This window comes from Chelonia mydas, chromosome 3, assembly GCF_015237465.2.
Source record: "Chelonia mydas isolate rCheMyd1 chromosome 3, rCheMyd1.pri.v2, whole genome shotgun sequence".
NCBI classification, from domain to species: domain Eukaryota; kingdom Metazoa; phylum Chordata; order Testudines; family Cheloniidae; genus Chelonia; species Chelonia mydas.
In genome coordinates this window covers 131,113,927-131,140,758 of record NC_057851.1, presented here as the reverse complement: position 1 = coordinate 131,140,758, position 26,832 = coordinate 131,113,927, and the positions used below count along the sequence as shown (strand labels likewise).

At 41.6% G+C, this 26,832-nt stretch overlaps 1 protein-coding gene across 3 annotated transcripts in view; it reads right to left on the bottom strand.

Annotated features, from left to right (window-relative positions):
• MTR (5-methyltetrahydrofolate-homocysteine methyltransferase) overlaps nt 1-24,707 on the bottom strand; it is a 72,897-nt gene extending 48,190 nt beyond the window's left edge. The window contains exons 1-9 of one of the 3 annotated variants that reach the window (XM_043544341.1): nt 24,690-24,707; nt 20,063-20,277; nt 15,860-15,949; nt 14,731-14,800; nt 13,628-13,720; nt 13,414-13,520; nt 12,787-12,846; nt 11,893-11,987; nt 437-537 (exon numbers count right to left, since the gene is read on the bottom strand). In XM_043544341.1, the coding sequence (XP_043400276.1) occupies nt 437-537; nt 11,893-11,987; nt 12,787-12,846; nt 13,414-13,520; nt 13,628-13,720; nt 14,731-14,800; nt 15,860-15,949; nt 20,063-20,221 (775 nt within the window). In that variant the 5' untranslated portion in view covers nt 20,222-20,277; nt 24,690-24,707. Of the gene's footprint in view, nt 1-436; nt 538-11,892; nt 11,988-12,786; nt 12,847-13,413; nt 13,521-13,627; nt 13,721-14,730; nt 14,801-15,859; nt 15,950-20,062; nt 20,278-23,109; nt 23,345-23,521; nt 23,805-24,689 lie in introns of those variants that run through there. The other 2 variants (XM_037895296.2, XM_043544340.1) reach the window with 2 other exon arrangements.
• Nucleotides 24,708-26,832: the final 2,125 nt, after the last annotated feature.

Below are 26,832 nucleotides of genomic sequence, written 5' to 3'. Positions count from 1 at the left end.
GGGCAATAAAAGAGCCTGATCCTTCAAACTTTATTCACATAAGTAGCCCTTACTAAAACAAGTAGCTTGAATGACTTCATTGGGACTACTCAGAAGAGTAAAGGTTGCAGGATTGAGCCCCAAAAAGAGGTAAATTATCCACCATGCACCTGAAACTGCTCCGACTGAAGTGGATAGGTATAGCTGCTCAGTCAAACTTCGAGATACACCCTTTAATGAGAATGATCAAATAATTCACACTATACAAGCTTCTAGGCCAAGAGCAGCTTTTTTGGGGTGCTGAAATATAACAAAAAAATGGAGTGAAGATGATGAGCTACTACATTGTGTACACTGTGACTGACCTGTAAATTATCTAGCTGGTGTATTAATTCTAGTGGTATGGAAAGGCTGGACTAATTCCCTTTGTGTGTACACACACGCACACAACACACACCTGCATTGGGATAACAGATGATGTAGGCCGTCGTACATTTCCCAATTGTTTCAATGAAGGGCCTCATTTCCACTGCCCCTAATGCACAGTTTAAGCCAACACTGAAAAAATAAAAATTGCATTTATTCCTGGTTTAAAGCAAAAACAAAAACACCACAACAAAGAAACACTGGCAACAATGGTACTACTCTCCCACTAGTAACAGTATGTCTGTTAAAGAAAGGAAGCAGATTTTATCTCTCTCTATGTAAGACAGTGTACAAAGTACCAAATGTGTTTTTGATTGGTGTGTGTGTGTATTATATAAAAATTTCTTTATACAGAAATTAGATACAGTGCTCCTGACAGCTAATTTCTTAGTTATTATCTGCTAAAAAAATAGTTTTCAGGTGCCTAAGCAGCCCCTGAAATCACAGTTAAACTTGCCCTCCCCTACCAAAATCTGAAATGGCTCCCCTACTTCCTCCCTGCCTGGTTCACATCTACAGAGTGCGGCTCTCTGCCACATGCCCGCTGCAGCTGCACGTACTCTGCCCCAGGCTGACCACACTAAGGTTTGCAAACTGGTTGGGGCTCAGGAGCTGCAGAGAACCAACATTCATCCCCATTCCCTCCTCCAGCTGCTGCTAAGGACAGAACCCAAAGGTTTTGGGTGATACCTCCTACAGTACCTGTGGCTCAATTAACTGTCTCTAGCATTGAGGTCCCCTGCTCCAGACTGACCACAGTGAGAGTTGTTGTATTATAGCTCCGAGTCTCCAAAACTTCCAAATAGCCGTGTGCAAATGGCTAAATTTAAAATATAATCACAGAATCTTAGGACTGGAAGGGAACCTGGAGAAGTCATCTAGTCTAGTCCCCTGCACTCATGGCAGGACAAGTATTATCTAGACCATTCCTGACAGGTGTTTATCTAATCTGCTCTTAAAAATCTCCACAACCTCCCTAGGCAATTTATTCCAGTGCTTAACTACCCTGACCATTAGGAAGTTTTTCCTAATGTCCAACCTAAACCTCCCTTGCTGCAATTTAAGCCCATTGCTTCTTGTCCTATCCTCAGAGGTTAAGAACAACAATTTTTCTTCCTCCTCCTTGTAACAACCTTTTATGTTCTTGAAAACTATCATCATGTCCCCTCTCAGTCTTCTTTTCCAGACTAAACAATTTTTTCAATCTTCCCTCATAGCTCATGTTTTCTAGACCTTTCATCATTTTTATTGCTCTTCTCTGGACTTTCTCCAATTTGTCCACATCTTTCCTGAAATACGGTGCCCAGAACTGGATGCAGTACTCCAGTTGAGGCCTAAATAGCACAGAGTGGAGCAGAAGAATTACTTCTCATGTCTTTCTTATAACACATCCCAGAATCATGTTCACTTTTTTTGCAACAGCGTCACACTGTTGACTCTTATTTAGCTTATGGTCCACTATGACCCCCAGATCCCTTTCCGCTGTACTCCTTCCTAGGCAGTCATTTCCCATTTTGCATGCATGCAACTGACTGTTCCTTCCTAAGTGGAGTACTTTGCATTTGTCCTGATTGAATTTCATCCTATTTCCTTCAGACAGTACACGCTCAGATTTAAAGTCATTAACCATTCATATTCTTTAAATAGTAATTTTTCCCCAGAAGTTTGCAGTTGTTTATTGTTATTATTAGTTTGTTTATTTATTGGCTTAAGTTTTTTCCTGTTGATTTTCTGTGAATAAATGTTGCACCAGTTTAAAACCGATCCGTATATATTTTTATTCTTCTTTTAAGGATAACAGATAAAACACATGTTTAAGTGCATATTATTTAAAAAAAAAAAAGTGCGCCCACAAGATGCATAGCGCAGCTCCCCTCACCTCAGTCTAGCCTACCTCAGCTCTCCCACTGGGAAGAGGCTGGAGCTACCCCTGCAGAACTCACAATATATATTACTTTCCTCATGCTATCTAGCAACCTGCTCCAATTACTGTATATACTCGTCCATAAGTCGAGTATTTTTGGTAAAAAGGTGATGCATCAAAGAGCAGGGGTCAGCTTATAAAGGGGTCTACACCAAAATTTGATGATTTGAAACTCTATGAAATCATTGAATATCTAATATATTGTAATACTGGAGCGTCTGCAGGCATGGAGCCCCTCAGTTCCCTGTGGCCGTGGTTCGCCGTTCCCAGCCAATGGGAGCTGCGGGAAGTTCCCACTGGCTGGTAACGGCAAACCGTGGCCACAGGGAGCTGAGGGGCTCCGTGCCTGTGAACGCTCCAGGTGAACAAAACGTCCCGACCCACCTGCGGCTTACTCTGATGGGCCGGCAGCCAAAGTTTGCCAACCCCTGAAATATAGGGTCGGCTTATGAAAGAGTCATACAGTTTTTACCTATCCATCTTGGGGGGTCAGCTTATAAACGAACGGGCTAATGAATGAGTATATACGGTAAGTACTGCCCACTTTCCTCAGGGAAGTATGTAAAAGCCTCATTATGTTTGCAACATCCCATGGGAACATCTTAATTTTGCTCTTCTAGAATACTACCGTACTGAGGCACCAGCCTGCTGCAATACTGGGAATGGTAAAGCAAGGTTTGAAATCAAAGTGCAACTGGAAAGTGATCATATATCCTGGCAACATTTGTACCTACTGCTTTCTACACTGTAGGTGTGAAAGTACAAGCGATCCAAAATGCTAGGATTTAATGAGAAAGAGGCACTGCCTTCTGCTACAGGAAAAAATGGAGACGACAAAGATCAAAGAACTGCCTCAAACCATCCAGTTTAGAAACATTTTTCCTTGCTAAAACATTTTTAAAATTTGGAAGAAACTGCGTGCATCAGTTAAGTTGTCTAGTGACAGCATTAAGCTTGTACAACTGAATTTACTCACCAGATATATCCTATGTCTCACTGATTTCGACATAAGAACATAAGAATGGCCATACTGGGTCAGACCAAAGATCCATCCAATCCAGGATCCTGTCTTCCAACAGTGGCCAATGCTCGGTGCCCCAGAGGGAATGAACAGAACAGGCAATCAAGTGATCCATCCTCTGTCGCCATTCCCAGCTTCTGGCAAACAGAAACTAGGGACACCATCCCTGCTCATCCTGGCTAATAGCCATTGATGGACCTATCCTCCATGAATTTATTTAGTTCTTTTTTGAACCCTTTTAGAGTCTTGGCCTTCACAACATCCTCTGGCAAAGAGTTCCACAGGTTGACTGTGCGTCGTGTGAAGAAATACTTCCTTTGTTCGTTTTAAACATGCTACCTATTAATTTCATTTGGTGACAGCTAGTTTTTTGTATTATGAGAAGGAGAAAACAACACTTCCATATTCACTTTCTCCACAGCAGTCATGATTTTATAGACCTCTATCATATCCCCCTTAATTGTCTCTTTTCCAAGCTGAAAAGTCCCAGATATTTTAATCTCTCCTTATACGGAAGCTGTTCCATACCCCTAATCATTTTTGTTGCCCTTTACTGAACCTTTTCCAATTCCAATATATCTTTTTTGAGATGAGGGGGACCACATCTGCACGCCGTACTCAAAATGTGGGCGTACCATGGATTTATATAGAGGCAACATTATATTTTCTGTCTTATCTATCCCTTTCTTAAGGATTCCCAACATTCTGTTTGCTTTTTTCCCCACTGCCGCTGCACATCGAGTGGGTGTTTTCAGAACTATCCACAATGACTCCAAAATCTCTCTCAAGTGGTAACAGCTAATTTAGATCCCATCTTTTTATATGTATAGTTGGGATGATGTTTTCCAATGTGCATTACTTTGCATTTATCAACACTGAATTTCATCTGCCATTTTGTTGCCCAGTCACCCAGTTTTATGAGATCCCTTTGTAGCTCTTTGCAGTCTGCTTTGGATTTAATTTATCATCTGCAAATTTTGCCACCTCACTGTTTAAGCCTTTTTCCAGATCATTTATGAATATGCTGAATAATATTGGTCCCAGTACAGACGCCCGGGGACACCACTATTTACCTCTCTCCATTATGAAAACTGACCATTTATTCCTATCCTTTGTTTCCTATCTTTTAACCAGTTACCCATCCATGAGAGGACCTTCCCTCTTATCCCATGACAGTTTACTTTGCCTAAGAGCCTTTGATGAGGGATCTTGTCAAAGGCTTTCTGAAAATCTAAGGACAGTATATCAACTGGATACCCCTTGTCCACATGCTTGTTGACCCCTCAAGGAATTCTAGTAGATTGGTGAGGCATGATTTCCCTTTACAAAAACCATGTTGACTCTTCCTCCAACAAATTATGTTCATCTATGAGCTGGACAATTCTGTTCTTTACTATAGTTTCGAACAGTTTGCCTGGTACTGAAGTGAGGCTTACTCACCTATAATTGCCAGGATCACCTCTGGAGCCTTTTTAAAAAAATTGGCATCACATTAACTATTCTCCAGTCATTTGGTACAGAAGCTGATTTAAATGATAGGTTACAAACCACAGTTAGTAGTTCTGAAATATCACATTTGAGTTCCTTCAGAACTCTTGAATACCGTCTGGCCCTGGTGACTTATTACTGTTTAATTTATCTATTTGTTCTAAAACCTCCTCTAATGACACCTCAATCTGGGACAGTTCCTCAGATCTGTCACCTAAAAAGAATGGCTCAAGTTTAGAAATCTCCCTCACATCCTCAGCCATGAAGACCGATGCAAAGAATTCATTTAGTTTCTCTGCAATGGCCTTATCGTCCTTGAGTGCTCCTTTAGACAACATTACAGCAGAGATCTTTCACATGCATAAGCTGCTTGAACAATTTCACCAGCACATGAGGCACAAACATATTTTCTTTCAACATCAGATAGGCAAGTGCACCCTTAGGGCCCTCTCCTGAATCCAAATAAAGCCAACATTCCTACACTGATGTCCAAGGTAATTTTGCATGCTCCAGGCATATAGAATAAGACCTTTAACATACTTTGTTCCCTGATCTCCCATTCACAACAAGCCATGCTTCTAATGGACTCCAAGTCACCCCTTGTCATTGAAAAAGTTAGAGTGCTAAACTGACTGGCTCTTACATTGCTTCTGAGGGATAAAGATAAAAGGAGCCTTCCCCTAACCAGGCATATCAGCAGTAACTCCTAGTGCCTTAAGAGGGACAAAAGCTACCCCAACGGGATGGGAAGGAGACAGGGGGGTGCTGGGACAAGACCATGGCCAACAGCCAGCTGAAGTAGCCTGCCACAGAGAGGGCTGTAGCGATGGTACAGTGTGCATACTCCCATGGAACTTCCCAAAGTTCAGGGTCAGCTCAGCTCGGGACTAGGGTGGGTAGGAAAGAAGTCAAATCAACTACTGTATGTTTCTTACGTGTATCTGGGTGGGAATTATGCAGGTAACTGAATCAGAGCAAAAGAATTTGCATGCTGACTGTATGATTACTGAGAACTAACTATACAGGCAGTATACAAACCCCTGGGCTCCAGTTGGCTTCTAACAGCCAGAGAGTGGGGATCTGCATACTGTCCAATTATTTTTCCATAATTGAACATGCAACTCCCCTTACTCTAACAGGTTGTGGCATAAGAGATAAGTATGTAACTTTATAGCTTTTCTGAACTCTGTTTGGCTTGGAGCATTCTATTTAAATATACCATAGATTTCAAGGGAATCATTTTACCACTCCCCACTGATTTTTGTGTTTAAGCATGTACAGGTTATACACAGATAAGTCACTTATATGGACCCCCAGACACACACATCATGCACTATGGAGCAGGGAATGTGTCATTACAAAGATGGGAAGACCATTTATTTTCATGATATAAGGAAGGGCTCAGTCAGGATAGCTGAAGCAAAGTAAAGATAAGGATAGTTAATGAGGCCATCCATGCCAAATGTAGATAACACTGTAGATGCAACTGCATTTATGTCATGTTCGATTTATAAACTGGCAGTTCAGGGTTTTTTTTGTTGTTTTTTTTCAGGTTGTCTCTTCTTAGTAGCCAGCTGCATTTCCCTCTGCCTTATCCCAGCTCCATCTGTCTCTCTCAACACAGGCTCATCTGTTGTTCTCTCTTTGCCCTACCTCAATGGCAAGATATTTTAGCGGCAAGTAGCATAATCGATGAATGAAAATATTTTGACACTCTCACTGGATTTACCATGTATCAGGTACCAAAACCATTTCTTCAGACCTTCTGAAGGAGAGGCGATCAGTGGGTTATCTCAAGTGCCTATACACAAATGCACAAAGCCTGGGAAACAAGCAGGGAGAACTGGAAGTCCTGGCAAAGTCAAGGAATTATGATGTGATTGGAATAACAGAGACTTGGTGGGATAACTCCCATGACTGGAGTACTGTCATGGATGGATAGAAGCTGTTCAGGAAGGACAGGCAGGGTAGAAAAGGTGGGGGAGTTGCACTGTATGTAAGAGAGCAGTATGACTGCTCAAAGCTCAAGTATGAAACTGCAGAAAAACCTGAGAGTCTCTGGATTAAGTTTAGAAGTGTGAGCAACAAGGGTGATGTTGTGGTGGGAGTCTGCTATAGACCACCGGACCAGGGGGATGAGGTGGATGAGGCTTTCTTCCGGCAACTCGCAGAAGCTACTAGATCACACACCCTGGTTCTCATGGACGACTTTAATCATCCTGATATCTGCTGGGAGAGCACTACAGCGGTGCACAGACAATCCATGAAGTTTTTGGAAAATGTAGGGGACAATTTCCTGGTGCAAGTGCTGGAGGAACCAACTGAGGCAGAGCTCTTCTTGACCTGCTGTTCACAAACCGGGAAGAATTAGTAGGGGAAGCTGAAGTGGATGGGAACCTGGGAGGCAGTGACCATGAGATAGTCGAATTCAGGATCCTGACATGAGGAAAGGAAAGCAGCAGAATACGGACCCTGGACTTCAGAAAAGCAGACTTTGACTCCCTCAGGGAACTGATGGGCAAGATCCCCTGGGAGGATAACATGAGGGGGAAAGGAGTCCAGGAGAGCTGGCTGTATTTTAAAGAATCCTTATTGACGTTACAGGGGCAAACCATCCTGATGTGTAGAAAGAATAGTAAACATGGCAGGCGGCCAGCTTGGCTTAACAGTGAAATCCTTGCTGATCTTAAACACAAAAAAGAAGCTTACAAGAAGTGGAAGATTGGACAAATGACCAGGGATGAGTATAAAAATATTGCTTGGGCATGCAGGAGTGAAACGAGGAAGGCCAAATCACACCTGGAGTTGCAGCTAGCAAGCGATGTTAAGAGTAACAAGAAGGGTTTCTTCAGGTATGTTGGCAACAAGAAGACAGTCAAGGAAAGTGTGGGCCCCTTACTGAATGAGGGAGGCAACCTAGTGACAGAGGATGTGGAAAAAGCTAATGTACTCAATGCTTTTTTTGACTCTGTCTTCACGAACAAGGTCAGCTCCCAGACTACTGCACTGGGCAGCACAGCATGGGGAGGAGGTGACCAGCCCTCTGTGGAGAAAGAAGTGGTTCGGGACTATTTAGAAAAGCTGGACGTGCACAAGTCCATGGGGCCGGATGCATTGCATCCGAGAGTGCTAAAGGAGTTGGCGGATGTGATTCAGAGCCACTGGCCATTATCTTTGAAAACTCATGGCAATCGGGGGAAGTCCCGGACAACTGGAAAAAAGCTAATGTAGTGCCCATCTTTAAAAAAGGGAAGAAGGAGGATACTGGTAACTACAGGCCAGTCAGCCTCACCTCAGTCCCTAGAAAAATCATGGAGCAGGTCCTCAAGGAATCAATTCTGAAGCACTTAGAGGAGAGGAGAGTGATCCAGGAACAGTCAGCATGGATTCACCAAGGGCAAGTCATGCCTGACTAATCTAATTATCCTCTATGATGAGATAACTGGCTCTGTGGATGAAGGGAAAGCAGTGGACGTGGTGTTCCTTGACTTTAGCAAAGCTTTTGACACTGTCTCCCACAGTATTCTTGTCAGAAAGTTAAAGAAGTATGGGCTAGATGAATGCACTATAAGGCGGGTAGAAAATTGGCTAGATTGTCGGGCTCAATGGGTAGTGATCAATGGCTCCATGTCTAGTTGGCAGCCAGTATCAAGCGGAGTGCCCCAAGGGTCAGTCCTGGGGCCGGTTTTGTTCAATATCTTCATTAATGATCTGGAGGATGGTGTGGATTGCACCCTCAGCAAGTTTGCAGACGACACTAAACTGGGAGGAGTGGCAGATATGCTGGAGGGTAGGGATAGGATACAGAGGGACCTAGACAAATTGGAGGATTGGGCCAAAAGAAATCTGATGAGGTTCAATGAGGACAAGTGCAGAGTCCTGCACTTAGGACGGAAGAATCCAATGCACCGCTACAGACTAGGGACCGAATGGCTCGGCAGCAGTTCTGCGGAAAAGGACCTAGGGGTGACAGTGGACGAGAAGCTGGATATGAGTCAACAGTGTGCCCCTTGTAGCCAAGAAGGCCAATGGCATTTTCGGATTATAAGTAGGGGCATTGCCAGCAGATCGAGGGATGTGATCGTTCCCCTCTATTCAGCATTGGGGAGGCCTCATCCGGAGGACTGTGTCCAGTTTTGGGCCCCACACTACAAGAAGGAAAAATTGGAGAGAGTCCAGTGGAGGGCAACAAAAATGATTAGGGGACTGGAACACATGACTTATGAGGAGAGGCTGAGGGAACTGAGAAGAGAAGAGAAGAATGAGGGGAGATTTGATAGCTGCTTTCAACTACCTAAAGGGGGTTCCAAAGAGGACGGATCTATTCTCAGTGGTAGTGGATGACAGAACAAGGAGTAATGGTCTCAAGTTGCAGTGGGGGAGGTTTAGGTTGGATATTAGGAAAAAAATTTTCACTAGGAGGGTGGTGAAACACTGGAATGCGTTACCTAGGGAGGTGGTAGAATCTCCTTTCTTAGAGGTTTTTAAGGTCAGGCTTGACAAAGCCCTGGCTGGGATGATTTAATTGGGGATCGGTCCTGCTTTGAGCAGGGGGTTGGACTAGATGACCTCCTGAGGTCCCTTCCAACCCTGATATTCTATGATTTACTCTCACAGCAGGAGCTGACATGAGGCTGACACCATGTAATGTTTTGATTTTGAAAGTACGCCTGTTGGAAACCTGGAGCATGCTTACCCAATTTAAAGGCAAAACGTTGTACTTCCTAACCAATATCACCCTCAAATCAGCTCAGCCCCCTCCCCCATCCCAGGCAAAAGTCTGAGAAAATTAAATGACCCTTTCACCATGCCCCAAAGGCCAACAACCTTAGGCCAGAAGTTGGTGAAATTACTGCAGTTAGTATAATAAGCAGCAGTTACAGTGCACCATTACTGTGGCCATCTCTTCTCTTCCCCCGTTTGTTTGTTGTAGCCACCAGTTGTCTCTTGTCACTGGCAATGGTTGTAAAGCTCTTTGGGGCAGGAAATCTCTGCGTGTAAAGCAGTTACCTCATGAGAGCCTTGCTTCCCCGAATGTGGCTTCTAGATATGACCACAATACATACATACAAACAACAGGACTGTCAGACCAAGGGAGGAAGCTAATCCCACATCTGAGGGCTGTTCACGGAGAATACCCTGCCACCTGTCCTCAGACGCTCAATTGTAAGAACTGTAACCAGCAGTTCCTCAGCCAGTATGCTATGCTGATAGTGCACAGTGTGAGAGTGTGTAAGATCCTTAATCAGCACCCAAATCAAAACAGTGATTTACAGATCAAACTCATTACCCCAAATCATGTTCAGGAGCAAACTGAAAGCATGTGCAGATGTCCAAGAACAGGTATAACGTGCTCCCTACAGGGAGCACAACTAGACACAAACAGCCAGACTCATTTACACCACTTTGGTAGCATAAAGAGACCTTAAAGTGGGGTTAAGTGTAACTCACTCTCATTTTAATGCTTTGTCTGCCATGGCAGTGTAAAGTGGCATTAGCATAAATCGGAATCAGGGCCCAGAGTACTGTATTAAATGTTGTTTAATACCAGTCCTAGTTTCTTCTCCAGTGCTCCTTCTATCCTCCCTAGAGACACTAGAGTCATGAGCACCTTGTCTGAGGCTGAGATCTGTGCCAAGCATAGATCTCTATGCTGTGATAGTGAACAAATCAAGCAGCACTCTGTTCCAAGCGACTCCATATGTTACTTCTGCAGCACAGTCTGGTCTGGGAAAGTGGATCTTCAAGGGGGGGGAAGGGGAGGGGACATGTCAGAAAAGCTGGGTTCATTGTATATTAGTGCAGTCTCACACTTCTGCATCACGGGGATGACAGACTATTTTTAACTGGGATTTTGTTGTAAAAAAACCAAAGAATGGCTTGTCACGACATAAACCGAGTACATGTCTAATAGCAAATGAAAATATTTAACACTGCAGGAAAATTTTGCTAACTACAGGCAAATACATAAAGATTTAAAAAAAAAGTAACTAGAGAAACAGGGAGAAAAGGATACAGAAAAGCACAAGGACGGGGGGAAAAGAGGGGAAAGCATGGTTACACGCAGGGCTCTGTCTTATGCAGCGGCCAAATTTTACAGAATCTAAGCTTTCATTTTAAAAAATTTTTTAGCATTTATGTTTGCATGGAGAAGAATATATTTTTATTAAATAATCACCTAAAAGTGTCAAGTGTTTTTCAGAACAAATACATCTTTTTGAAAAAAAAATTTAGTGAACATTTGGAATTTTGGAAAAAATCAGGGAAAAGGATGCTGCAGTGACATCTCATGACCTAGCCCTATGATCTGACACTGGAATCTTTTCTTTACTTGCTTCCCCCCTTTTTTGTAACTATTATTTGTTTCCTTCACCAAATCTATCTAGGCCCAGTCTACCCCAGATATTAACTGTTTGCAAAGTAAATTGAAAGTCTAGGCTTCAAATCCAAGCACAGCTTCTGACATTAATTTTAAAACAGTTTGGTCTCGTCTATATCAGTCAAACTCCATTTTCCAATATGGTTCACAGTCCAATGTGGATCAGGCCTCAGTTCACACATCATTAGGGGCGAAGAAGGTAGAGAAGTGACTCTCTTCAGAGAGACAATGGAAAAGCAGCTTCATCTCTCTACATGAGAAAGTAGTTATTTCACCTCCTGCCTGCTTTTGAAGATTGATATCCTGGGACTCACTTAGGTCCTGGCTACACTGGGTTCAGAACCACACCACTAGCATTTGAATATTACTGTGCTCATGGCCAGTTGTTAGTTGCAGGGTTCTAGCACCATTTCCCTTATCACCATGGACAGGAACTTTATTAAGCTGCATAACAGTAATAAGGACTCATAAAAGAGGGGTATGCTACACCATGGTTCTCAGGAAAAATAATTCCTGGTTACACTGGACAGGGAAACTACACTACACTAGCGAAATACATGGTTAAATACGGTTGCAGATAGCATGGTTAAGAATCTCCTGTTGACAGGGCCTTACAAAACTTACCATTACTGTCTGGTCTTAGAATAATGGACTCAAGAAAGCACATTCTCTTACCAAAGTGGCTCACTGTGGGATACACTAATGACAAATGCTTCTCCTGTCTGGCCAGAGAGAGTGCGTCCACTCTTATCTACAATGGTTCCAGAAACCTAAAATACAAAAGGGATGGGGCCGGGGGGGGTTGTAATAAGAACATATGTTATTAATACTGCCCTCTCAAAAGCCAAAGCAAGATGAAGAGTGTTTGGTTCAAAGTGATGACAGGCAACCCATGCAGGAAATCAGAATATTTTTTTCTGTGCAACCTCCCCAAACGTTCTAGCAAGTAGAAAGAAAACTTCTGACCAAAGAGCTTCAGAGGGTCACTGTGCTAACCTTTATTTTCAATAAATAAATAAAATCTCTTGGGATGTATAGTTTGTTGGTTGATGTTAACAGCTAAGGATCCTAACTGCAATCAGAGCCCACCTCCTTCCCTCACCATCCATAACTTCTACATTTGTTATTATTTAAGCCCAATCCTGCACCGTGCAATGCACAAGCAGATCCTTGGGCCCACATGGAATCTCCCTTAAGTCACAATACAGAGAAGAATTGGGCGCCTTAGATTGTAAGCTTTCTGGGGAAGGTACCAGACTTTCTTTTAAAAAACTCATCTGTGAAGGGCCTTGAGAAAGTATGAAGGTTTATAAATAATAATGCTTTGACCTCAAATTCTCCTATAAGATACAGAGAGTAATGTTTTCCCACTGTCCTAAGGATAACAATACAAAAAAAGCAATTCTAGAAAACATACCGACTTTTTGCATGTTATACTGTGTGTGTTTTGTTTTTAAAAAATGCACCCATGCCATCACCAGCTGAGCTGCCACCTCAGTCTTGTTAGGGAACCACACATACAAACATTAGATCATTTTAGCTGAAATTAGTAAAATGTTTTGTGCTTACAAATATTGGTCTGGGATCATACTCTTCCTCAAACAGTTTCTTGAGAGCAAAGAGAGCTGCCTGTTTAATAATAAAGGTTACAACAAGTTAATTCAAGTTAAGGCTTGAATAGCCTTTTGCACAAAAAACTTACCATACAATATTGCTAGAGATTCTGGAAGAATTTACTACATTCAAGGGCATTCCTTCTCCCCCAGAAACCTCTAGGTTTTCAAACATATTGTGGTGGTATCACAGCAGCTAGGCAGCCTGAGGCTCTTTTAGACCCAAAAAAAAAAACACATCAATGCACTTGCTAAGATTTGTACACTGTTATTTATCACTCACATTTACAGCATGTAGGATAACCAAGCTTTTGAAGTCTGTGTGTTTGTTACATACATCTACTATATACATCCAGAGTGTGAATTTAATGTGTTTCATACAGTTGCATATATTCATACAACCGCTGTATATAACCGCTACATATGAATCCATTTAATCCACAATAGTTTCCACAGAATTTCAACATAAGATGGGTCAGTAATATATAGGGAAAATTCTTGCCTTAGCCCCCACACCAGAATTTTTTATTTAGGCATTTAATAAAAGGTTCAAACCACTTCCAAGTTTTCCCAAAAGTCTCACCTTGGCATTGGCTGTATCAAATATGGTTTCTACTAACAAGATATCAACCCCTCCATCTAAGAGTCCTCTGGCTTGTTCTTGGTATGCTTCAACCAGCTCATCAAAAGCTGTAAATAAAAATTAGTTTAAGTGGTTTGTCTCATATCTTTAGCTAAAGACATCTTCTTGTAACGTATCATAAAAGGTAGAATAAAATTAAATTACAAATACTTACTGATGTTCCTATAGTCTGATCTTTCCACTGAGGGAGACACAGAGAGCGTCTTGTTTGTAGGACCCATAGCACCAGCAACAAATCGTCTACTCTCTAGACAAGGGAAGAAATGTCACTCATCAACTCTAGCCACCTATAGTCATAATATTGTAACCATCACTTAAGCCAGCATGGCAACAACGTAGATTTAACTCAGAGTGTCCTGTTCCAAAAGCACAAGTCCCCACCACTTGGGGTAGAGGAGAATCTAAATTAGCTTTGGATAGTTGAGTAGTTCTGATTCTAGCCAATAAGGGTCAGCAGTATTTACAAACAATGTCATTGCAAGCCATCAATTCAGTCCAAGCTTTATGGCGCTGTGCTGTGCATTTAAAAAATGATCAGGCAACTTAAAGTACTCTTTGTTGCCTGATTATTTTTAAATGCACAGCACAGTGCCATAAAGAAATACTGCAGTGCAATATAACAGATATTCTAATCGCTACATTTAGTTACAAAGAACAGTGAACCACTTTTTAAAAAAAAAAAAAAAAAAAAGGATGTGCCTTAATTTTATATTTAAGAACCAAATCAGAGAGGTATTGTCTGGACAATCTAATGACAGGTTTATAAACAGAAAATGCAGCTTGGTGTTAGAATGAGAGAGAAAACCTGAAGACTTCTAAATTACGTTATCCCTTTATCAAGTATTCTTGTTAGATCGGTAGGTCTCTACTAACAGAAATGTAGATGAAGAAGTCATTTTTAGGAACGACTGCCCATTTAGGCTGATGCTGTGAGTTATTGAGTACCTCCTGGCAGATGCTGGGTGAAATCATGCCAGGTGGATTTCAGTGGGAGTTGTGGACTCCCAAGAAGCACTCAGCACCTTGTGAAAGAACCAGAGTAACATTTTGCATATCTAAATAGCTTATGAGTCACTCATGCATTAGGCTCCTCTTGGAAGATAATTTGCAGCATCACTGCTCCCAGATGCAACCAACTGCACCAACCCAAGTCACAACATTTCAAAGCTTGTAATGAGACGATAGAACATGTAGAAGGGAATGTTTGAATACAAAGAGGAAAAAAAAAATCAAAAAAACAAACAAACCACCATTCACCTGTCTGAGCAGTCACATCATCAGCTGCTTTTCTGGCCACCTGTGCTGAGACTTTGTTTAACTGATAAACCTGGAACAATGACAGCCAAATTACTGTGTGCTAACAGAAAAGGCTAATTCTGTACATTATGTGTCTTCTATGAAGAAAACTAAGAAACTTACAAGAGTCAGTCACCCTCTTCTGTGGCAGCATGCAGTGCATTCTAAGTGCTCTATACTATAGGCCAGACAAACACATGAAAGCATTACGGCAAAACTTTAATTAAAAAAAATAAAAAAAACCACCACACACCCCCCTCTGGGGTACCCCCAGCATGGGGAATTGCTTTGTTCCATGAATCTCAGAAAGCAAACTGCAGTGATGCGATTATATGACGGATATCATTCTACTACGTCTGTGCCTAAAACTGCTATTATAAAATTAAATGATGGCAAAGGGACTAATGGCCAGTTCTGTAAGATACTGAGCACCCTCAATTCCCGCTGAAGTTAGTGGGAGTTGTCACCTTGAAGGAAGGGGCCCTATGAAGGTAAATGTAGCTTATTGGGAACAGCAACTCTGATTTAGATGGCACGTTTCCAAGTATTGTCATGCCATCTGCTGAGATTAATTTTAAAATGACGTGACCGATAGGCAGCACAAATCTGAGCTTAAGAGTTCTAAGCACTGCAGAAAAACTCTTACTGCAAGCAAGACAGACCTCTGTGCCAAAGAATAAAATATACATACAACGTTAAGGGACAAAACACATTTCCACTGTGGCACCATCTTGTGAAACTGGAAGCACTGAAGCAGAATGTTCTTGTTCACAGAATGAGACTCTTCTGCGAATACTCAACCGATGAAGCCCAATACAAATTATTACTGTCTGTGCCTTCATTGACAACTGTCCTATCACAAGTATAATTTTCATCCTAATATTACTGTAATAATGGAAATGTGTAATAAGTAAATGGGATATTTCTCTGCTGAGCACCAGAGACTCAACCAATCTCCCCTGTGTGCCCAGAGACAGTGTGCAGTTAGCAATAAACACAAGTCTTGTGGTCTCTGGGGACTAGGTTAATATTGGCTGCTGGGACAACAAATCTTGAATATCTTAACATGTAAGTGGCTTAAAATTCTTACCAGATGCTCAAGGTCATAGTCAGCTTGTGCAACTCTGGTGCTGCTGAAAGTGTTTGTTTCAATTATATCAGCCCCAGAGAGCAAGTATTCCTGCAACAATAAAAAAACAATTGAGAACTAATGATTTCAGATCAGGGGATGGAAAAGAAGGGAGTCAGCGGATTCTAACATTTTGTGATTTTCAGCTGAAGACAAAGGATAATTGCCTCCCAATTCACAGACGACCAGATCCTACAGTTCTTACTAGTTCAAAGCAACAGGAGTATTTAAACACATTTGAGGTTATTCACAGAGTTTTAGTGTTTAAAGTTATATTTATAACTAGTTTATGAAGGGTTAAAAACTATCAAGGTTCCAATCCAAGATGGATTAACTTAACTTTAAGCATGTAAATAATCTCATTGATATGCTTCAAGTTAGACAACCTTCAAGAATCAAGGCCTAATAGATGTTATAAACACATAACAGGCATGAGTAGCGTATGTTATAGATGGTTGCAATCAACCTACTGAAGCATTTATTAAAATGGAATTAACAGATGTTATTAACTCTTTATAAACTATGTATAAATGTACCCTTAATAAATTATGACCATGTTTGTAGGCTGGGGTTGAAATTCTGGCACCAATGAAGTTAATGGGAACTTGGTCATTGACTTCAATAGGGCCAGGATTTCACCCAAGATTTTCAAACAGTGATGTGATGGTGAGGGGGTCATTTTAGAGGAAGGTACAGAAAGTTAGCAGGACTTGCCGAGGGATGCCATGTGGAATGAGAAAAGAAGGTGGTGAGATGGAGGACTGGAAAAGGAAAGCTGAATAGTGTAGAGGCAGCTGCATAGTGTGGGATCACAGAGTGGCTAAGTAAGGAGCACTAGAACGTATTAGTAGTAGATGTTAGGAGGATTGTATTTATTGGGAATAGTGTTTAACTACTAAGTAACTGTGTGAGCTTGTTTTTGTAACTCCTGTGCTTGTCTTCCTATTTCCCCACCTAATATTGTAGCTCACGCATACTGTTACAAAGAAAGCTCTTTGGGGCAGGAACCTTGTCTTCCTATGTTTAGAAAACATCCTGTGCTACTGAAAAATGAACAAAAACAACTGTTCAGTTAGAAATATAGGTGTTCAAACCTGCAGACGCAAAAACTACGTTACTGTTAGTCGCATTTGGCACTTACGAAGATTTTAAGTATTTACACATACAATTTTTTGAAATGTTTCTTTCCGTTTTTCTGTGACTGACTAAAACAACCAACACGGGAAAGTGACTGTCAATGTGAAAAGAGAAAACCTGACTTTTTACAAAACACTTCCACAACTGTTCACAATGTAAAACTATAAAAATTAATGGATTTGTTTTCTCTAATCTTTTTCATTTGCTGCAATTTTAGGTATAATTTGTAACAGGGAAAAACGTAGGCAGACGTGTGATTTGACAGGACAGTGTCCCTTTAATGACACACACTAAAAAGCAATGGGTGGGAGGGGGAAAATCAGCTGTATGTTAGGCATTTCAGCAAAATGCAAATGAGCAATCACTGTAATTCCTTTTCAACACTCCTGAAGCATAATAAGCTTTCACCTATTAGGTCTGATCAGAAAGGCTTGGAAATGAAAAAAGGTTTGTTTCTATGATAAACAAAATATTACTCTAATACAAATATCATTAGGGTTCACTATTGTGTGGATTTTCTTAACGGTGCATGAGAAGATGAACACACTTCAAATGCTAAAGGAAAATTACATGATGATTTTTATATTTGGGTCATAAAAGTACTGATGTGATTACACTATTGAGTATACACCATTGGGATTTTTCTAAATGAAGAAAAAATGAATTTAATGGTAATTAAGGCAAATAAAATTTCAATCAAACAGATGGTGGAATAGGAACATATCTAATGTTAAAGACAATATTAATTTTAAAATTAACTAACAGAAAACTGATAGTTCTCCTCTCTACTCCCTATTCTGGGCACGCGCACGCACACATACACGTACACACAAAGAGTTGTGCAGATCCAAAGGGCACGACATTTATGATATCTTTTACACACTTGAGTTTCACTTTCACCTCCTTCAAAATCATTTATTAAACGACAACAATTTTGACCCTTCAAGCTCCTGTCATTTTAGCAGGCACAGAACATTACTGAACACAATATATTAGTAGGTAACAATGCACTTGAACTGGGAAATCCACTTTGACTTTTGAAAATAAACTACCCACCATCTCTTCCTGTTGGAGCTTACTTATCAGTTGAAGGACACGTAAAAGCTATTTAAAGGCACAGGGCGCTTCTATGCCCAGTCCACCATATTTAAAATTATTTAAGGAAGTTGGAGGGGCAGTTTTAGGGTTATTTTCTGTAAATACTTGAACCTCCAAGAATTCTGAAGAGCTCAAACATAGGTCTTTCCACACCTGTAAACTTCATCAGATGAATTAGTTGGGAGGAAGGAGATGACAAACTCTGGAGCTCCAGCCTGCAGAATTTCCAAAGTTCAGAGTCAATCCAGTTTGGTTGACACAACTGGGTCACTCAGCAGACACCGCTATAGAGCTTTTTCCCCTTAAATCTCTATAGGGCACTTAAGTCACAGCTTCTTTTTCATTTTTGTTCTTTAAAGATTATGAAGATTACAGTAAAATGTTAGATTACTCTCTTTATACTAAATTTTAATGTTTCACAGTAAAAATATTAAAATAATGGTGATTGTGAAATGCTCAAGGAGATTAAGAGAGCTATAAAAATAGAAAACTCAGTAATAATGGGGGATTTCAACTATTCCCATACTGACTGGGTGCATGTCACCTCCAGTTTGGATGCAGAGATAAAATTTCTAGACGCCATTAATGACTTCTTGGAGCAGCTAGTTCTGGAACCCACAAGAGACGAGGCAATTCTTGATTTAGTTCTAAGTGGAACACAGAGAGTCTGGTCCAAGGGGTGAATATAGCTGAACTACTTGGTAAAGCAACCACAATGTAATTAAATTTAACATCCAGGGGTGGGGGTGAGAGAGAATACCAAGAAAGATCATAATTGTAGCATTTAACTTCAAGAAGGGGAACCACACAGAAAAGAGGAAGCTAGTTAAACAGAAATTAAAAGGAACAGTCACAAGAGTGAAATGCCTGTAAGCTGTGTGGAAACTTTTTCAAAACACCATAATAGAGGCTCAAATTATAAAAAAGACAGTAAGAGGACCAAAAAAATGCCACCATGTCTAAACAAAAGAAGCAGTTACTATGCAAAAAGACATCCTTTAAAAACTGGAAGTCAAATCCTACTAAGGAAAATAAAAAGGAGCATAAATTCTAGCAAGTCAAGTGTAACTAGGCAGGCCAAAAAAGAATTTAAGAACAACTAGCAAGAGACTCAAGAACTAGCAGCAAAAAAAAAAAAAAAAAAAGAATGTAAGAACTTCAGAAGCAGGAAGCCTGCCAAACAATCAGTGGGGCCACTGGAAGATAGAGGTGCTAACGGAGCACTAAAGGAAGACAAGGCCATTGAGAAGCTAAATGAATTATTTGTAACAGTCTTCTCTGTAGAGGATCTGAGAGATCTCCACACTTGAGCCATTCTTCTTAGACGACAAATCTGAGGAACCGTCCCAGATTGAAGCGTCAGAGGTTTTTAGAACAAATTGATAAATTAAACAGTAATAAATAACCAGGACCAGATGGTCCTCACCCAAGAGTTCTGATGGGATTCAAATATGAAATTGCAGAACTACTAACTATGGTATGTAAACTATCACTTAAATCACTTTCTGTACCAGATGACTGGAGGATAATTAATGTGACATTAATTTTTTAAAAGGCTCCAGGGGCAAACATAGCAATTATGGGCCGGTAAACCTAATTTGAATACCAGACAAACTGGTAGAAACTACAGTAAAGAACAGAATTATCCTATACATAGATCAACACGATTTGTTGAGGAACTGTCAAAGCAGCTTTTGTAGAGGAAAAACATTCCTCAGCAATCTATTAGAATTCTTTGATGGGTCAACAAAGTGTGAACAAGGGTGATTCAGCTAATATAGTGTATACTTAAAAAGATTAAGTAGAAGATGAGGGAAATTCAGAAATTAATAAAACACCATTAACAGTTAAGGTTGCACATAGAAATCATTCAGAAGAGTCAGGGGTTTTTTTAAAATCAGAACACTCAGAAGTCAAGCGACACAATACCTTGTGAATTTTGTAGATTATATCAGGCTGAGTTATACTCAAAAGATCATTGTTGCCTTTCAGATGTTTTGGATGATCCTTAAATTCTTGCCCTCGGAAGTCCTCTTCTGATAGCGCATGCTGCTGGATCATGGTCCCCATGCCTCCATCCAAAACCATAATCCGCTCCCGCAAAATAGAGTCAATTTCATCTTTCAAGCTCTTCTTGGCATTCACTATTAAAAAAATTACAGTTAAAACAAAAGAAAGAAACTTTGAAATTCCTTTATCCCCCCCCCGCCACAAAATACATAATTTTTTAAGTACCTTGAATTTTCAAAGTTAATTTCAAACAAGAGTTATTTATTTTATTATAAAATAATGATCAGTTATGGTACTGCACCTGAAGTTGTGATATTTTAACATGAGCAAATACTATGTTATAGGTCTCTGACCCTACATCTGTCTGAGCAGAACCCTGCCGCAGGAGCTTCACTTGAGTAAATGCAGATTCACCTGTATGGAGTCAGCTGCAGAAGTAGGGCCTAAGTATATACCCAAGTAACCATTTCCATAAGCAACTAGGCATATAGATGTTGACCTATCCCTTCCAATATATCAGCACTTTTTCACTGCAAAGTTTGTCTCTCTCTTTGTACATGGTCTCTCAGGGCCCTACTCCTGCAGTCTTTACACAAGCAAGACTCCTACTGAACTAAGTGGGAGTTTCACCTGAGTAAGGACTACAGAGTCAGCTCCAGCCTTACAGACTTTACTTCCTTGGTAAAGGTCTGGGCCACACCCAAGTATCTCATCTGAACTTGATTTTCAGTTATAGATTTATTTGACTGGACAATTACCATGCTCCAGTGAAAAAGGCTGCCTGATTCTTCTCAGGGCTAAGTGAACACCTTTTAAAGTTTCCTTATGCAAACATAACATGCTTTAGCAGTGAAGAATTCGTCTACTACCCAAATACAAATATAACACAGTTGTTAGTGATGCTTGGACAATGGACATTCATGCATAAAAAGAAACACAAACAATTTAAGGTTTGTTCCGAAGCTCATTGTTGAAGACCACAGAAAGATTCACATTTACTTCAACACACTTTGGATAAGGACCTTAGGTCCAAAATTTGGGTTTTGTTTAGAAAGAAAAAAGGGGAGGGGGGATTCAGAACTTAAAATGAATAGAACTGTGTCCTGACTTTTAAGTGAATATCAATATTTTTTAGAGATCCACAAACACTGCCCTGTGGTGTCAGAAAGCAAACCACAACCATTGTGCTAGTGTGAGGAAAAAATACTAATAGAGATGGTCAGAAAAAACTCTGATGAAATACTTTTTGTCAGGATTTGCCAATTGCCAAATCAAATCATTTAGCAGAGAGACCATTGGTTTCCTCCCAACCTGCCCACCTGGTGAGCTGCTGGGGACTCCATGATGTGTGTCTCCAAGGCCGCCCACCTCAGAATCAAGGCTTCATAACCTTTTGCAGAGAATTTTGATTTGGGGGGTGTTATTGTAAATGGGAATGAAACCAATTTTGGAAATATGGAAATCCCCCCCGCTGGTAATAGCTCAACTTAAGTGATCACTCTCCTTACAGTGTGTATGATAACACCCATTTTTTCATGTTCTGTGTGTATATAAATCTCCTCACTGTATTTTCCACTGAATACATCCGATGAAGTGAGCTGTAGCTCACGAAAGCTTATGCTCAAATAAATTGGTTAGTCTCTAGGGTGCCACTAGTACTCCTTTTCTTTCTACAAAACTGAATTACTTTTCTCCACCGAGGTGTACTTAATAAACAGTAAGTGGACCTAACCACTTCAATGTCTACACTGAGAAAAATGCAAAAAATAAGCCAACAGTAAATAGCGAAGAATTGAGTACATTTTAAAACATTCTTTCCATCTGAATCCTCTAAACATGGTTCTCCGGATCACAAAAGTTAAAAAAACAAACAAACAAACAACCTGCTATATTAACAGTCTCTCTAGCCATCTGATCAACTGCAACTGTCTATTTGGACCCTCATCCTGCAATGACTATGGGAAGGGTCCTTCCAACTTCAACAGAGCTTTGTATATGTCCACATACATGCATCTCACTACAGTACCAGGCCTTAAAGACTGGCGAATAAAACAATCTGTTGCTTTATATATATATATATATAAAAAAAAGTAACAGCACATGCTTTTGTACAGTCAATGAGCAAAAGGCAAGATACAGTGTGACAGACACCTGCAAAAAGCTTCTTCAAACATAAACAGGAAATAGCTTAGTTGCTAAGGGCAACAAGGTTGAGAGAGAAAACCAAAACAAGCAAATTATATGGGAATGCTGTGTTAGTGGGTAGTGTGACTACCACTAGTACTATTTTTATTTCAGTCAATACTGGATTCACATATTCACCAACATGATGAAAAAAATCTGCATAGCACTTCCAAATCTAAAAGTTCAAATACCCCACTAATCACTCCTATCCTCCACACCACCCAAATAATGGATGGGTTTAGAATTTATGAAACTTTTTTACAAAAAAAAAAAAAAAAGGGAGGGGGGCGTTTCTTCAATCTCCTATATGGTTTTTGAAACTTTAGTGATAATCTGCCCCCCCCTGGCATTTTTATATGACCATTTCCGGCTGAAAATTCCACTTTACCTGCATGCAAAATGCACGCACAAAAATACAATGCACCTTTGTTACAACGAACCCCGGGGGGGGGGGTCTAAGCCATTTGTCTGCTATAGCCAGGGGGCTGTGAAAGCGAGGTGGCGGGGGGAGACAGGGCACTCTAATCGACACTGTTAACAACCGAAAGACTATGTTTAAATAGGTAATGGACATTTGAGGTCAAATACGAGATCATCCGAATCCTGGGCATTTCCAGTTTCCGCTCACTAGCGTATGAGTTAACCAGCAGGGCGACTTGCATCATTTAAAAAGTTTGTTTAACCCGGGGGCACGAGACACTGCCAGGTACAGGCAGGCCGATGAGTCAGAGGCAGGTTTCTAAAATTCAGGCGCTCGTTAAAAAAAAAAAAATGTTACGCACGAGGATCATCTCGAGGAAGTGGAAGAAATACATTTCACTGTAAAACGGGACAGCGCGCCTCGGTTTTCAGGTAACGGAAAAAATGAGGCAGGAGCCTCCCCCCCGGGAAACCCAGGGCAGCAAATTGCTCCTCTGAGCCCTGGAGCACACGCGGCCCGAGCACGCTCGCCGGGCGGACAGCAGAGGCGCTGCTCTCCGGTTGCACGAGGATTGCAGCCGCTCCCCCCGACCCCAGGGTCTTGGCAGAGGGCGACACTCAGAGCCCCACGCCCGGGCGGGGGCCCCTGCGCTCGGCTCCCCGCAGAGCCAAGGGCGAGGCAGCCCCGCGTCCCACGCGCCGCCCCCCAAGCCCAGGGGACCCGCCACTGCAGCCCCCGGCGCCGGGGCACGCCACGCTCGGCCACGTAGTTACCCGGCCGCTGGGGGAACTTGTAGCCGGCGGGCGACATGCCGCAGCTGCAGGGCCGCCCGCTGCTGCTCCTCCTCCTCCGGCAGCGGCGGGGCGGGGCCGGGGAAGCGCGCCTGGGCCCGAGCCACCTGGGCCCGAGCCGCCACCTGGGCCGCTCCCCGAGCGCGTGACACAGCAGCCGGGCCCGGCGGCTCTGGGCGGGGGTTGCCGCTGTGCGGCAGGGGGAGCGCCTCAGCGAGGGGATGAGCCGGCAGCTGCCGCCGAGATCTCAGAGCAGCAGGGCCTGGGCCTGGGCCTAGGGAGGGACCCACCTCTAAAAACCAGAGAGTACTGGGCCGTGAATTCCTTCCCCTTTTGTCCTGTGACAGAGCCAGCTCCATAGCCCTGCGTGCACCCTGCGCTGCTGGGGGCAAGTACAGGAATATAAAAATGGCCATGGTGGGTCAGACCAGTGGCCCGTCTAGCCCCGTAGCCTGTCTTCTGACAGGGGTCAGTGCCAGATGCTTCAGAGGGAATGAACAGAAGAGGGTAGTTAGCTAATGATCCATCCCAGGGGCTGGCAGTTGGAGGCTTTGGGATGCCCAGAGCGGGGGTGTTTGTGTTCTTCCCACTGCCTCCCTCCCAGCACTGGTTGTTTCCACCCTTCTGGAGAGGCTGCAGTAGACTGAAAGGGAAAAAAAAAAAGTCAGTTGAAATGGCTGATCCACCTTTGACAAGATAGAGCTATTCTGGCATTACCGCTGTCCCTGGGAGAGGTCCGTCTGATCCGAGTGGCCCCCCAAGAAGCTAGCACAAACCGTGGTTCTATAATATACCAGTGTGCTGACATTTGCAATACGCCAAAAGCTTACCGCCAGCTTTTGGTTTAAGGTACCTAAATATTTGTAATTAGCCAACACAGCACTGGTTACAAACCCTCTGTGGGACAAAAAAGACCTAGAAACCCAGATAACTTAGTGCTGCTAATAAGTGTCACAAAATCAACTTCATGAGTCAAGAAAAGGGATTGTTCACAGTGAAGAAATACAATTTGACAAATTAATTATACTGGTATTTACAAGTAAGAAATTTAAACTTATAACTAGACAAATAGCAATATAAAATTGACATTTGTTAAAAAGAACAGAGATTAATGTGGTCATTAGCTCATATTAGTATTTATAAAGCTTACATTAAACAAGATGAATCTGTTTTTCCCTTATAAATGTAGTGGAGGAGAGCAGGAACAAGATGTATCTTCAGGTAGAATGAACTCTTTCCATATATGAAAGGGAAAAAAATTCCATTAATACAAATATTTGCACATATTTCTGTTATGTAACTTAAGTGGAATATTACACGCATTAGCCCATTTAAAATTAATAACATGAGAAGTCAAAGTTTTCTCTGTGAATGGCATCTAGTACAGGTACTTTAACGTATCATACTCAAAGATTCTGGTCTAATATAATAAAGATTGCAAGATATGGCTGAACAAAATTACAGTTTATTTATGTACCTTAGCTATTGTCAAGGAGCTGATTTCAAGAGTTATAGTGTATTGTAAACCTGAATGTGTATCCTTAGAACTTGCCGCTAAATGAAATATGCTTCAGACAGATGAAAGTTACACAGTGAATTAAATCTAGGAGCCCTGACGTGATGAAAGCTGCTATGGTGGAGGAAGCTACAGTATGTCACAAAGAAGAATCAGAAGAGATCACAAAATACATTATATCAGATAAATAGATTTATGCTAGAAGGAACCATTATATACATCTATAGTCTGACTTCATGCATAAACAAAGGCCATAGCATTTTACTCAGTAATTCCTACAGCAAGCTTTATAACTGGTGATTGAACTAGAACATACCTTTTAAAAAGACATCCCATCTTGAAGTAAAGACCTCATCACTTTGGAGAATTTATCACAACCGTTGGTAAGATGTTTCAATAACTGACACCTCCATCTACCCCCAAAAAGCCAACCAACATAAAACCCCTGAAATAAATCAACTGTAAAAACCATAACAGTAGAGAGCAAAAATTAAAAACACACACTACCCTATGCAGAGATTTTAACCAGATAAAGGAGAAGTGCCAAAGACTCCATGAGGGCAGTCCACTTTGCTATTGCTATTAGTTTTGCATGGAAGTTGCTCAGGCCCCAATCCACAAAGGTACTTAGGCACCTAAACCTCAGATTTAGGCACTGTGTTCCACAAAACTCTCACTGAACGCTGTAAGCACTTAAGTTTCTGCCTCTGAGCTTGTGCACTGCATTCTGTTGTAGTGATTTAGACGAGCCAAAGGCGTTAGCATAAGCCAATCATCGTCCAACATTAAACAGTTTTAAACAACGTTCAGGGTTTAGTATAAAGTGACCTCAGCCTGCTTAGTGCCATGGCAAACATACCATTAAAAATCCTTTAAACCTTTTATTAAAGATACAGAAAGGAAGGAAAAACAGTCAAGCATTTGAAATGCAAGGTATTAAGTAAGACTTCCTTTTAAACAGCATCCCTTGTGCCCTTTCCCTTTAGCTGGAGAGAGTTTTTAGAAGGAAAAAAAACCCTTGTTTGACTGTCTTTTAGATGGTATCAAAGACGGTAATAACCATCCTTTTGGGGGAAAGAGAAATTTGTTGATCTGGGCTGGAGCTGTTGTTACTGCTGTTGTTGTTAAAGTCCTATCCCATTTCCTAAGAAGACAAAGCAAGACACACACAAGAGGGGAGAGGAAAGAACAGCAAGGAGAGAAAATGAAACTTCTGTCTCTAGTGTTGATTCTCAATTGTAGCCTCACTGCTGTCTGGAGAAACACAGGCCCAGCACACAGTCTGATCAGCCACTCCAAGACCTAGTAAACTCATATAAGTATGGGCTGTTTAGGGTATTGCATTTAGTTGCCTCTTTCTGGTCACAGGCTTTCAGCAGTGTTACAAAATATGCTAAGCCAGACTCTTATTAGGCAAGTGAAGAAATATGGTAGTAATAAGAAAAAGGACACATGAGAGAGAAAGGGAGACAGACAGTCTCACATCCCAGGTGGTATTCAGGATTTAGCTGGTAGAGGTGGCAATGTCATCTGGCTCCCTCTCTCTGGCCCGGTCCGGTCAGGACATCTCTCAAGATTAGAATGAAGAAGGTCCAGGATCCCAGGAAATGGTAGGAATGGCAGCCATGACAGTGAAACTTGCCCCAGTAGCCAATTTCCCCCCCGAAAGTCTCTGTCTTTAAGGACCAAAAAAGGAGTGGTGGGTGAAACAGCCCATCTCCTCTTTATTTTGTCCTTCAGTTAGGTCTAATATCTGGCACACCAATTTTGGTTCGTT